The sequence below is a fragment of the Egretta garzetta genome, unplaced genomic scaffold (assembly GCF_000687185.1).
Source record: "Egretta garzetta isolate BGI_Z169 unplaced genomic scaffold, ASM68718v1 scaffold321, whole genome shotgun sequence".
Taxonomy (NCBI): Eukaryota; Metazoa; Chordata; class Aves; order Pelecaniformes; family Ardeidae; genus Egretta; species Egretta garzetta.
Genome location: NW_009258756.1, coordinates 2,056,043 through 2,068,668, shown reverse-complemented (window position 1 = coordinate 2,068,668; position 12,626 = coordinate 2,056,043). Strand labels below are relative to the sequence as shown.

Here is a 12,626-nt window from a genome sequence, read left to right as displayed (position 1 = left end):
CCGCCGCTGCCGCCCGCGGGGCGTAACGGCGCCCTCGTGCCAGCACCGGGCGTGACGCAAGCGTGAAAAGTACCCCCTACCCTCGCCCCGGGGGGGTGGGGGTGGTTAGGTGGCTTGGGACAGCCTCGGTGGGCCCAGGCGGAGGAGAGCTGGTTAAAATCCGCATGCAGCAGGAGCTCGTGTTTTCTTGTCTTGGGCAATTCTTTCCACTTCACTTACCAGGTGATTTATTAGTGCTGTGTTGGTTTTGGGGGGGGAAGGGGGCTTGTTTGTTTGTTTGTTTATTTTTTTTCTTTTAATTTGACTCGTCTAAAGCCTGTGGTGAATGTAACCTTCAAATGGCAACCGGGAGTGACAGAATCTTTCTCCCTTCCAGAGTTTAAGGAGTTAAATGCCGCCTCTCCAATCTGCCTGCAGCTCGGTACAGCCTGTATTGCATTGCTCGCTGCTTATTGCACTTTGCCTGTTATTTTGTAAATGATGCAATATAACTTCTACTTTTCCTAGGTACAATTTTTATACGGGCATACAGTACATTTTAAAGTTGCGTTTCGTATTACCCTATCTATTTTGCAAGTCATCAGTGAAAGAATCTGGAGGGGAAGAAAATAGTCCTGCTTCAGTGTAGCATTTGAGAAGATAGTAAGTATTCAGGGAACTAAAGAAAGTATTTTTGCAGGTGTGAAAGGATGGCAATGTTAAATGCAAGTAGACTGGTGTTTCCTGATTCCTGAATTTCTCAAGTCTAGTTTTTTTTTTTTTCTTTTTCTTTTTTCCTTCTTTTTTTCTCTTCCCTGTTTTATTTTGATGGATGCTTTCAGATACCGAAAAATGAAGGGCCTGTTCAGAAGTTATCTGAAACTCCCGAGTGTAGCACAGTCAGAACTTACTTTGTGTAGCTGTACCTCTTTGCATGAAGTATGTCATCCCTGCTGTCTTGCAGTGTTGACAGGTTCCTGAAACGCTTGATAGCCATCAGCGAATTAATTAATTCTGTAGTACTTTTAGCCACCTGCTTGCGCATGATTGTCAACTTGGATTTGTGTACACCCCTTGGTGCGCTGAAACTCTTGAATATGCTCTTGCCTTTCTTCAGAATGGGGTCTTAAACCCAACTTCAGGATTCCTTAGAACTTTGCAGGCTTTTTAAAACACATCAGGAGTTGTCCAGGTTATGGCTGATTTCACTGAGAATCAGGCGAAATCACTGCTCAGAACTATTTTCCTACCAAATCTTAGTTTGCTATTAAGTTTCCAGCCCTTTTAGAGCTATTTGGAAAGCTTAACTACTATTTCGACAATGAGCAAAGAACAGGCAGATTCATGCAGGAGTAAACTTTCAAAATTATATGTTAAGAAAAAAAGAGAAGTGACCAGAAACGTTTAAAAAAATCCCAAACAAAACCCCCACCCTTTATGGAGTGACCATACAGAAATAGAGGAAAAAAAAACCTCTTTTTTTTTTTTTTCCTTTTTTTTTTTTTTTTCTGCAATGATGGTAAATGAGCATGGTAAGAGATGTTTGCATGCATTTTGCTCTTTACTTTTATGATTTAAAGTGGTGTGTTTTGGTAAACGATAGTTTTAAGGATTTAGGAGAGACGAGGCTTGTAAGAACATTGTTAGAACTCTTCTGACAACTGTAGCGGGAACGGAAAACACTTCGCCTCAGTACAGCGTCCACAAGGTAGCAACTAATAAAAATAAGAAAGGTGTTTTGGAAACGAAACCAGAAATCTTTCTAGCAGTTATCAGGTCAACCATTTTTAACCATCTGTGGGAAACTGTCAGGCGATAAGCGTTGCCTCGCGCTGCTTTTTATCAGACAGACCCTGGCATCTGAGCAGCGTTTGCAGTTCTGCTTTGCCCCCACCCCCTGGAGCAGCTTTTTTATCCTAGCAGGCAAAAATTAGATCTGCTTGCTTAGATTCATGCTAATATCAGTATTAATGCTGGCATAAAAATGGATGGCGAGGGCAAATAATTTGAGGTTGGTAATGATGTCCTCGCAGCCTCGAGGTAAAAATGAGCTTGATTTCAAGAAAAAACTCAACCTCAATGAAACAACATTGCATTAAGCATGATTCAGGAGTGTTTCTGCAAAAACATAAAGGGTAGCCACTTCTAAGCCAGTGCTGTAACCTAGTCGTGAGATGAGCTTTGAATTTTAGGACAGTTTGGTTGTAAATCCTTCTTGGCCATCCTTCCAGTAGGTCGCTCAGTTTTGTAAAACGTTTTGTGACTGGAACATGCCAGAGCCACTGTTATCACCTGTCAGATACAGTGTCTCCTAAAAGAGGGTGTGTCTCCCTTTTTTAAATGTTATTCCTGTAGTGGTTTTATAAATACCAGTATGTAAAGCTGAAGCAAAGCGGCCTCCAGGCCTCATTGCAACATAAACAATGTGACAGGAGGAAACAGTTACAGGAAAAAAGATGTATCAGATGGGAAGAGCTTAACTTTTTTCCTAAATGTGTTTCTAAAGAGAGCTGTCCTGGGTCTTTTTGGTCATAGCGGCACCAAGGCAAAAAGCAAATGCGTGAAGCGCTAACGTTTTTGTTCTGGAGAGCCGTGTTATTCATATAATAAACTACGTTCTTACTCAGACAGTTCTGTATTTCTTCTAGAAGTAGATCCAGTGTGTGTGTCAATTCATCATTAGCATTAGCAAATGTTTCTGTGCGGCTGCCTTTTAGTGTGTGCTGTGTTAAACCTGTGTATTTAGCAGAAGGACTTAATGACTTGTGCATGAAAAAGTGTAGTAGTTGTTTTTAAGATGCTTCCTGACTGTAGTACTTAAGGGAGGAGATTTTATGCTCACCGGGGAAATCATGTGCCCTTTGTGTAAGGGGAATGAACTTGTACAGATGTGATCTTGGTTGCAAAGAGACCATGCGCAGCTTTGGCAGGAATTATGTGTCTGTGTGTGCGCTTGTCGCCCAACCCTGTGATGGGGCTTCCCTGCTCTCTAGAAGGCGTTAATTAGCTTTATTGGGCATGAGGGTACAGAGATGTGTATCTTCTTAAAAGGGAGGGAATTAATCTTTTATGTTATGGTCTTGAATGCTAACTTAGAGAAATGGTACATTTCATAGTTCCTGTAATGCAAGAAATAAGCAATAGTAAAATTTAAACCAAGGAAGAGTGAAGTACTATCCTTTACTGGTATTTTTTTTTTTTCCTCTCTGGTACATATAAACACATACTTCTCCAGGTAAAACAAGCCACTACTCCTTCATCTCTAAAGCAGCACAAGATGCCACTGCAATTTTTAAGGTTGGACATCTTTTGCAGTAAAAGATATCATAGCAAGTTTATCTCACTTCATCTCTAAAGCAGCACAAGATGCCACTGCAGTTTTTAAGGTTGGACATCTTTTGCGATGATAGCAAGTTTATCTCGGAGTAGAACCTAAATGTTTTATATTTTTTTGATCTCAAATTACTTACACTTTTTTTTGCTATATCAAGGCTTCTTAAGGCTTTTTAGCATTGAAAAGTCTGGTTTGTTTTTTTTTTTTCTGTTTAGAACCATGGTATTGGGTACTGTGTTGGTAGTGGAAATGGAACTATGTGCCTTTGTTCAGTGTGTGTGTGTTTCTGTACATTTAAATATAGAAACAGAACGTAAATTTGCAGCTTTCCAAAGTAAGAATCAGCTTGGGATTGGTTTCCCATATAGCTAATTTATGAATATGCCTGGGAATGGGGATGGCTGGCAGAGGGCATTTAAGCTGGGTGCAGCTCAGCGTTTTAGCCGAGCAACCTTGGTGGCTGGGTGAAGGTGGGGAAGACAGCCCTGCCTTCAGCTGTGTGTTCCCACCATTTCTCATCTGCGCCAACAACCAAGCAGAGGAAGATAAAGTGCTCTGGTTTTTGAAGGTTCATCTTTCTGTTGGTTTAGCTCCGTGACTTGGCTCGCTGAACGTTGGGTAAACTCGTGTCAAGCTAAAGGGGGGTGGCAGAAATGCAGGGGGATGGACGAGAGGCTGCAGCCTGCAGAAATACTTTGCTGTCGGGTTAGTCTGGCTGCAATGTAAGGCGTCACCTGTATTGGGAAAGAGCTATTGTGTTTTAAGTTTATGGCCAGGTTAATTTGCATAATTTTAGATGCCCTGACCTGGCTTTGGGTTTGCAAAGCTCAGGTTTCAGAGGTGTGTATACTTCAGTATGTCCTGTATGAGAATAGAAAGGGAGACAAGGAAAATTGTGAGGGGCGGTGTCCTGCTCTCACTGAAGTATATTTGTTGAGAAAACATTGCTGAAGTTTCAAAGGCTAAGAGACAAGGGGGAGGTAACCTAAATGAGTAGTAGCTTAGAAAGTGTGTCTGTAAAACATGAAATCCTTTCTTGCAGGGAGAAAACAAAGCTTGTTTAAATCAAGTGTGCTCTAAGTTCTGGGTCTGATTGCGGGCTGTGTGATAACTTAGTTTGTGTTCAGTTCTGGTCGGTTGCGCGTTAATGTGTAGATCAATTTGAATCAAATTGATTGTGATTAAACATTTCAAAAGGAGACATTTAAGTGTATAATTTTCGAAGATGGGATATCAAGTAGGTTTTTTTTCTCTTTGCAGGTTGTCTTGGAGTGGAGTAGAGACCAGTATCATGTTATGTTTGATTCCTACAGAGACAACGTTGCTGGCAAATCATTTCAGAATCGGTGAGCTTTACTTGCAGTTGACAGTATTGCACATTTTACTGTTCAATGAATTTTCAAATATTTAAATCATATATTCTAGAGGAAGTAGTGTACTGTTGAGGACCACCACCTTATTGTATGGGCTGCAGCAAATTTTAAACTTAGTGGCTTTAAAATTGTGAGTTAGTGTTTAATAGCCCAGCTTGGAAGATGTTTGGCGTTTGGAAGTTCTAATTGTATAACAGAGTTTACATTTTAGATGCATTTAATTCATCCAGTCTCTAATGAAACATCAAAGTGGTGATAATGTTAACAGCAAAGGGAGGACATATGTTCCATATTAAGATAGGAAAATGTAAGTACTATTTCTTTGTGCTTAAAATTCCAACTTTCAGTGTTTTGAAAAAGTTATTTTTCATTTACCTTACATTTTCTGTGACATCTCGTGAGGGACATTATTTAGTAGAGAAGTCACAAAGCTGGTAAGAAGCATCTTTTTAGAGCTGGGTACGTGGGAGAAGTCAGTCACAGCAAGTTGGAAACCAAGTCTTATGGGTCATTTTTTCCAGTTGTGTTAACTGCTACATGACTTCTTGTGGTTTCATCGTTCGTGTCTGCATAGTGGTGGGGTCTGTTGCTCAGGAAGTCAGTGGACTGTGAATTGGTAGGTGGAAGAAGCTGCTAAGGAGATACCATCTGACTCTTAAGTGTTGATACACTCCGCTGGGGGGGGGGGGGAAACCAAAAACAAATGACTGAAAGCAGATGCTTAATCTGCCTTGAGGTTTGTTGAATCACGGGACAGTAGAAATGATCAGATCAGTCTCTCATGTTTTAGCTGGTGTGAGATAACTCTGTAAAAGTACATTGCATGGTGTCGGTAAATCCTACACACTCTTACAGTCTCATCTCTTTACTCCCCTCCCCCATTTTCCAAAGGATGACAGATGAAAGCAGAGTGATACAGCTCATATGTTTGATTAGCTTAATATTTACATGTTTCTGCAGTGCTGAAGTGAAAGCATGGTAGCTTGTTGCTGTCAGTACTCAGATGCCTGACTTTGTGATAATTAAGTACAGCGCTTTTATAAAATGGTTGAGTTTGTCCAAAACAAAATCGCAAATCTTACTATTGTGATGTAGGTATAGCCAGCTCCCATTTTTGCATTGTGTTTTCTTACTTGATTTTGGTTGTTTAAAGCACTCCTTAGCTAGTGTTGCTTTCTGTGAACTGTGAGAAAAAAGTCCAGTTCCTGGAGAGGAACTCTTGCCTGCCTGAGCAAAAGCTTAAGGTTTTCATGATGGGTGCTTAAGTTATTCCAGTTCACCTGTATGCCTTTAATACTCTTACGTCAGGCCTGACAGGGAGGTTTGTTGTGATATTTGTGTGCAGATACCAACTTCCTATAAAAATTCATACCAACAAAAAGTCTTTGCAGAGACATATTTCTAATCCATTAACTTTTAGAAGTCCCTTCTCAGGTGTTTGTTTTTATTATCGAACTTCACAAATGCAGTAATGGATCCCTTCTTTCAGTATGCACTGTAGTGTGGTTTGATGCAGTTTTTAAGGCTGATATCAATGCAGTGTGTAGGGTGTCACATGGTTTTTACATAAACTGAAGATTGGGAACTTCCAATTTTGATCCTAGCTTATCCATAGATTTTAACCAGTTCTTGTTCTAGTGTTAGAGAAAAATATTCAGAATTGGAGAGCAGGAGCTTGTTGGTTTGGAAATTAAGCAGATCCACTGCTTAGTGGAAAGTAAAACCTGCATGGCCTTTAAGAAATATTAATGGACCTTCAACTGGATTAAAGTAGTGTTTTCTTCTAGGAGCTTTGCAGGAAAACACCTCTGTTCTTGTCAAACAGTTGTGTTGTAAATTTTTGTAAAGAAAATCGCAGTGTAAAATGTAGACAAACTTGTGCGTGTGGGCAAGATCATTATGGTAAGCTCAAAAAGCTCTTCTTCCTGAGTAATATAAAAACAGTGATGTTGCTAGCATCGTTAGTTAGACCTATTGAACACTGTTCTCTGCCAGACCAAGGAAGACTGCTTGTTTTGCCTTCAAGTTTAATGATTGCTTTGGTTTGCTTTTCTCTCCTGTTGCATGTCCTTTGGCATCCCAGCTGTTGCACTTCCTGGGTAGTCACATCAGCTGCTAAACTTCCTACTTACATTGCCCAGGCTTTTATGCAGCTAGAGACAGTGGAGTAGAAATTCCAGGGCTTTTTACCAAGCCACCTCTTCCCATTTTTGAAGACTTAGCTAGTTTTGGTATGTCAATAAAAGGGAGAGAAGGAAACTAAATAATAGAGTTGCATGAATGAGAGTCTTGGATGGGAACTCTATTTTAAATTTTCTCCACCAGAAAATTCTGCATTTTGGCAGATGTGGAAGTGTAATTTTGCCAGGACATGGCCAAATCATATTTAAAATTCCAAAATATATATGGAAAAAAAATGTGAAGGAACAATCCTCAGGTTTTAAAATGTACAAACTGATTTCAGTGTGGTACAGCAAGTGAGAGCCATCAGTGTCTAGAGAGACATTAATTGTTGAGCAGAGTGAGGCTGGAGAGAGGAAAAGATGCACAGATTAGGGAGCCAAGAGGTACTGGAGCGGGAATAGCAATGGAACAGTTGAGTTGCTGTTGGTGGGCAATTACAGGAGATGTAACAGGCAGGAGGGCTGGGAGGTTTCCAGTGCGGAGCTTAAGGGCATAACAGACTTACACTCGTTCATAAAGAGGCTCAGCAAGGTTGGAGATCACCGTACAGTAGCTTGGGAGAGATCCAGAGGCTTCAGCAAATGTGACGCAGAGACAATGAGGCTTTGTCTTCCAGCTGCGATCTCAGCTGTGAGCACAGCTCTCATATGTGAACAAACATCACGGGTATGGAAAATGCTTCCCGGTAGGTGCATAGAAGAGGCAGCATGTGATGGGTCTCCTGTCCTGTCTGGGAGAGCTGGTGGCTTTGGCTTTGTCTTCAAACAGAATCCTACAGATGTTTTTAGGTTTGCAAGTAAAAAATGTGTATGTTTTTTGAAAGAGGAGAATGGAGTATGCAAAACAAGCCGCCTTAATTGTCTGGGAGTCTCCAAGGAAGTTTCCGAAGTCCATGTTTGCTGATTTTAATAATCAGTAGAAAATAGGAAAGTTGATGATTTTCTGCAGAAAGGTGTTACATAATTTCCATTTAGGCAGCTCATCTTGGGCTTAATCCGCTTGCCAGACTGGTATTTGTGATGAAGACCAAATGCATAAATCCACGTGAAGGAGAAACAGCTACAGAATTTGAAGGAGAAAGGTTTTCATCTTTTCTGACCTTGAACAATTCGCAAAAGACTCTGCATATTAAAAACAGTATTTGAGAAGGATAATGCAGAAGTGGCTTTCTTGTTCCTTTTTAATTTTAAAGCAAAATGCCACTACATACTTTTCAAAATATAAATTCTCAGTACTTTTTAAGAAGCCATGAAACCAATCAGAAAGCTTTGGCAAAGACCAAGAAGGTGAAATCTTAAGTGTTACTGATCCTGATTGGGAGCAACAAATTAATATGTGTATGATATCTATTTTTTTATTATTATGTTTGATAACCACTACTTTCTCAAGCAATGAATGTATGCTGTAAAAATGCATTAAGAAAATTTATCTGAGTATTTGGATAAATTTTAAGCAGACTAGTGGATCTGCAAACAGTTCACTTGCTTTGATAGCCTATTTTACCAGTCTCCATTGCCACTGGTAATGATGAATGAGCTTGCCAATGCCAGGGTTAATTCAGAGTTGACACACCTGCATTGGACCAAAAAGGCCTTTCTTCTGTGGGGTTTATTAGCATTTGGCTATATGTGACATTGTTGCAATGGTAAAAATTAAGTGTAGCAAATTACATAGTTATATGTGCTATTGCATAGAAACACACTTCTAGCAACTGGTAAATTGAGGAGAGGCTTCACAGAAGTCAGAATTGCATCATACCCTAGAAAGAGTTGGAGTTGAGGCTTTTTTTTACATTTCATGTTCTTCAATGAAGCCTGGGTAAATAAACTCTGCACTTTGCCTGGAAGACTGAGGGTTGGGCTTTTTTGAAATCAGCTGACTTGAGTCAGGTGCTTCCACCCAAACCATTCTTGTCCTAGCTGTAGCATTTAAGGGACTGTCAATCTGATAATTTAACTGATCACAACAAATGTAGAAGAGCTGGAAGAGCTCCTGCCATTGAATTTCCACTCCGGTGGAAGACTTTTTAATTCAAAACATGCCTTGACTTGCACCTGTTAATGACACAGAAGCTAGTGTTGTCATCTGAGAAAGAGGTGGAATAACTGATTAGAAAGGTAGTTGTATTTAGTAAATTGACTTCTCTTGCTAGTTGAGAAGGTAGCCTCCTGCAGAGTGTTGTGTGTCAGAGGGGAGAGAGGCTTCCTGGGTGGTGCTGCTTAGGGAAGGCAGCGCTGCTGCTTCGATGTTCCAGCTGACCCACCGTTATCCTCTTAAGTGTCGTAGCTTAGTTAGGAACAGTGATGAATTGAGTACAAAATGTTCCCGTCTCTTGTCCTGTGACCAGCTGCTGGCTGCCCCTTTACCAAATTTTGTGCTTCAGTTATTGAATCTCAGCCAGTAGAAAATGAAGCTGGGTGGAAGTTGTCTGCATGTCATACCGTGCAAGGGAAGGTGGAGGAGATACTTGCCTATAAACTGTCTCTGAATGCTTTTTGAAGGACGCAGTGCGTGGGGAGAGCACACCTGTCCTTGGAAACCTCATTGTGTGACCCCATGGATCTTAGCACTGGAGAAGTGCTCAATGTTTGCTAGGCCACCTACAGTTTAGGAAGGTATTGAATAGCTTACCACTGGAACTTTTGAAAATTATAGTTGGTGCATCCTCCTGCTGTCTGGGACTGAGGAGTTCACCTATGGCAGCAGCCTGGAGTACCTGCTAAACAAAGCTGTGGGCCTTGGTGAGGAGATTATCATAAACAGGTAAAAAAAAAAAGATTTCTTTTCTTCTGCTTTAGGTGTGCCAAGAAATCTGTAACTGTCCAGAAACAGCTCCAGGATACTAAGTGGTGTCAAGAAAGAATTTGGCTGCTGTGTCTAGAGTCTGAATTCATGCACCTTACTGAGGTTGTTGGTTTATGAAATGCCCTGTTATTAATATATAAGAGGCATTCCTAGGATAGAGACCTGGTCTTGCTGAGATCTTACTGGCTCTGTGCAATTAAATAACAGCAAGTATCATTTAAGTATTTGTACTTCGTGCTGTCCTGTCTAATGTACTTGGTGAATTAAGGATGTGCCTGGATGCTGGTACTAATCTGTGAAATATTTTATGGGTTCAGAGGACTTGGGTTATAGGTTAATGTCAGTGAAATTTAGAGCATAAAGTTCAGATTTCATTTAGTTACTGAACTGTTACAGCCACTTCATGTACTTCTTGGTTTTGTCTGTGCTGTTTTGTCAAAGGCTTGTGTATAATTAAGAGATGATATATATAGCTAAAGTGAAGCTTTTTGCTTTGTCTTGTTTGCAGCCCAGACACCAAGTACTTCTGTTGTTAGACCGAAACTGCTATCGTAGGATGCCACAAACACTTGTAATGCAATATTAAACAGCTCATGTAGTTTTCATTTTAATTATGTAGGCTTTGCTTACCCATGCCAATTGATGTGGTATACACCTGGGTGAACGGCACAGATGTTGAACTGATCAAAGAATTGCAGCAGGTCAGAGAACAGATGGAGGAAGAACAGAAAATAATGAGGTAATAATCTTATGTATTTTTTCCCTTTAACTGACAGCAGTAATCTAATGCAGTACTAGCCCTCTCTGTTTTTTCTCCCATGTTACTCAATGTGAAAATTCAAAGTGTCGCACTTCTTCATTTGATTATTCTCAAAACTTGTTTCAGTTCTACGTTTAGCTGTGAAGTACTGTATAGTCAGAAAACTGTTTAAGATACAAAGCATAATAATTTAAAGTAATTAAGGCTGTTGTGTTTTGAATTTGTAAAATGCCATGCAGAAAACTGTGCTTTGTGTATGTCATTTTGTATTGATTTCTATAACTTAGTTTGTAAATAATAATACATCTCAAATGTATAAATTTTCTTCAGCCCCTTCTTCCTCATTCCCCCCTCTCCCCAGTAGTTCTTTTTATAATGAGCTTAATAAAATCTTACACATGTTTCTTAAAGGCTTCTTTTTAAAGTTAGATTTGTAGTCTCCCAAACACTGAAACTGAAAAAGAGGAAGACCAATTTATTCACGTTACAAAGGTCTGAGTCAGCCTTCTAACTAAGGAGGGAAAGACATGTATTGCTGCATTTGGTGTTATAGACTGTGCTATACTGTTCTGCAAAATTACTGATCTAAGGCTTGAAACACAGGCTGCTGCAGATACCTTGGGTTGTGTCTTGCAACCATCAGTTTAGTTCTTAATAAGCAACTCTGTGGTCATGTGATCTGTTTTGGCCAGAAAATGCGCTAAATGGAAGAAGTAGCCTGTATTTTAAGGGTCGTAATAGTTTAATTCAGAATAATCTGAAATCCACAAGTGAGTGGATTGATCTGATTTTTCGCATGTTATGACTTGCAGTTTAGGTACCACTGACAATGTGATCACAGTAAAATTCTGGATCTTTGTTTTGCTACCTAAACAATTAAAAGTATTAGTATAACTTTAAATCCATTGAGTTTAAACATTTTAAACACAGACATGGTCTCTGCTCTGCAAAGCTTTCAAATTTATACTAATATTTTCCTAGCAGTTCATGTAGAAATTGTTGGTGGTTTTAGCTTTGTCATTACTCATGCTGTGATTCCCATTTTACAAAGGGAAAAACACATACTGTTTGTTTTTTTTTTCCATAATGCTGATTTGGAAAGTTGATATCCAGCTTATGAGTAAGACTCGCACGTTAGTTATCTACAGGAGCATCTGGTTCTCTCCCTTGTAGATAACTTTTTTCATGTACTTTGAAATCAGTTAGCAGTGTTACAAAAAGAGCTGTTCCATGGGATCAAGATAACTGCGGAAGACAAAGGCAAGGTTGCTATAAATCTCTGCTAGTGAGTGTATATTTTGTACTGCATATCAAAGCTTAGTGAAGTTGTAACTTGTTGATAGGCCTGAATGAGCTAGTTGTGGTCCAGGTGCTTTGTCATTCAGTGGGAGAGAGTAGCTGGGTGGGTGGTGGTTCTCTTTCTGTTGGTGTGTGTAGAAGGGTGCCCTTCTGATGTTGTTATGATTATTATTTAGCATCAACACTGCTCTACCTTTGCATTAATCCTCATTAGCTTCTATGAGCACCTGGCAAATGCATGATAGACCTTATCAGAATATGTATGTTAGGCAAAACAATCAAGTCAACCTAGTTTCAGGTCACTTCATCCTGGTTTCTTACCAGTGTTTTTCATATCATCATCAGTTTTGTTAAGTAATCTAATAACAAGCCTTGAAAATCCTGTTAGCAAAAAGAGTCCTGATGCCACAGCTGTCAGCACAACCAAGAATTTTTGAGTTACACTGCACAAGGGTGAGCAGTGAGGGGCACATGTGTCAGCCTGTGCTCGCCTTGGCAAGGCCAATGGCAAGGCCTTGGCAGTTTTATAACTGGGTTATCGGTGCTTTCACAACGTGTCCCTGACTCAATTAACAATCTGAAGTTACACTAAATTCCTTATTGTCAACTTAGTGTAATTTAATATAGTTGTTTTAATTTTGTAATAGGGAAATCCTTGGAAAGAATGCAACAGAACCAACAAAGAAGAGGTGAGTGTTTGTGGTTTTGGGCATAAATTGGAATAAATTAGATCCTCCTCATTGTTAGCTGAAAGCAGATGCTGGTTGGGGAGGTTGTTTGGTTTTCTGTAGCATGTGTATGCTTTTCTTCTATGTCACTTCAAGGAAAGTTGACAGCATGATAATATATATGTTGAATAAAAGTAATGTTATTGTGATATATATGAATGAGC

At 39.8% G+C, this 12,626-nt stretch overlaps 2 protein-coding genes across 2 annotated transcripts in view; one reads left to right on the top strand and one right to left on the bottom strand.

Annotated features, from left to right (window-relative positions):
- DRAM1 (DNA damage regulated autophagy modulator 1) overlaps nt 1-1,024 on the bottom strand; it is a 36,685-nt gene extending 35,661 nt beyond the window's left edge. Inside the window, exon 1 of the mRNA XM_035888967.1 lies at nt 891-1,024. Coding sequence (XP_035744860.1) covers nt 891-1,024 — 134 coding nt within the window. The remainder of the gene's footprint in view (nt 1-890) is intronic.
- A 2,178-nt stretch (nt 1,025-3,202) lies between these two features.
- GNPTAB (N-acetylglucosamine-1-phosphate transferase subunits alpha and beta) overlaps nt 3,203-12,626 on the top strand; it is a 40,810-nt gene continuing 31,386 nt past the window's right edge. The window contains exons 1-4 of the mRNA XM_035888943.1: nt 3,203-3,276; nt 4,574-4,659; nt 10,295-10,414; nt 12,382-12,423. Coding sequence (XP_035744836.1) covers nt 4,610-4,659; nt 10,295-10,414; nt 12,382-12,423 — 212 coding nt within the window. The 5' untranslated portion in view covers nt 3,203-3,276; nt 4,574-4,609. The remainder of the gene's footprint in view (nt 3,277-4,573; nt 4,660-10,294; nt 10,415-12,381; nt 12,424-12,626) is intronic.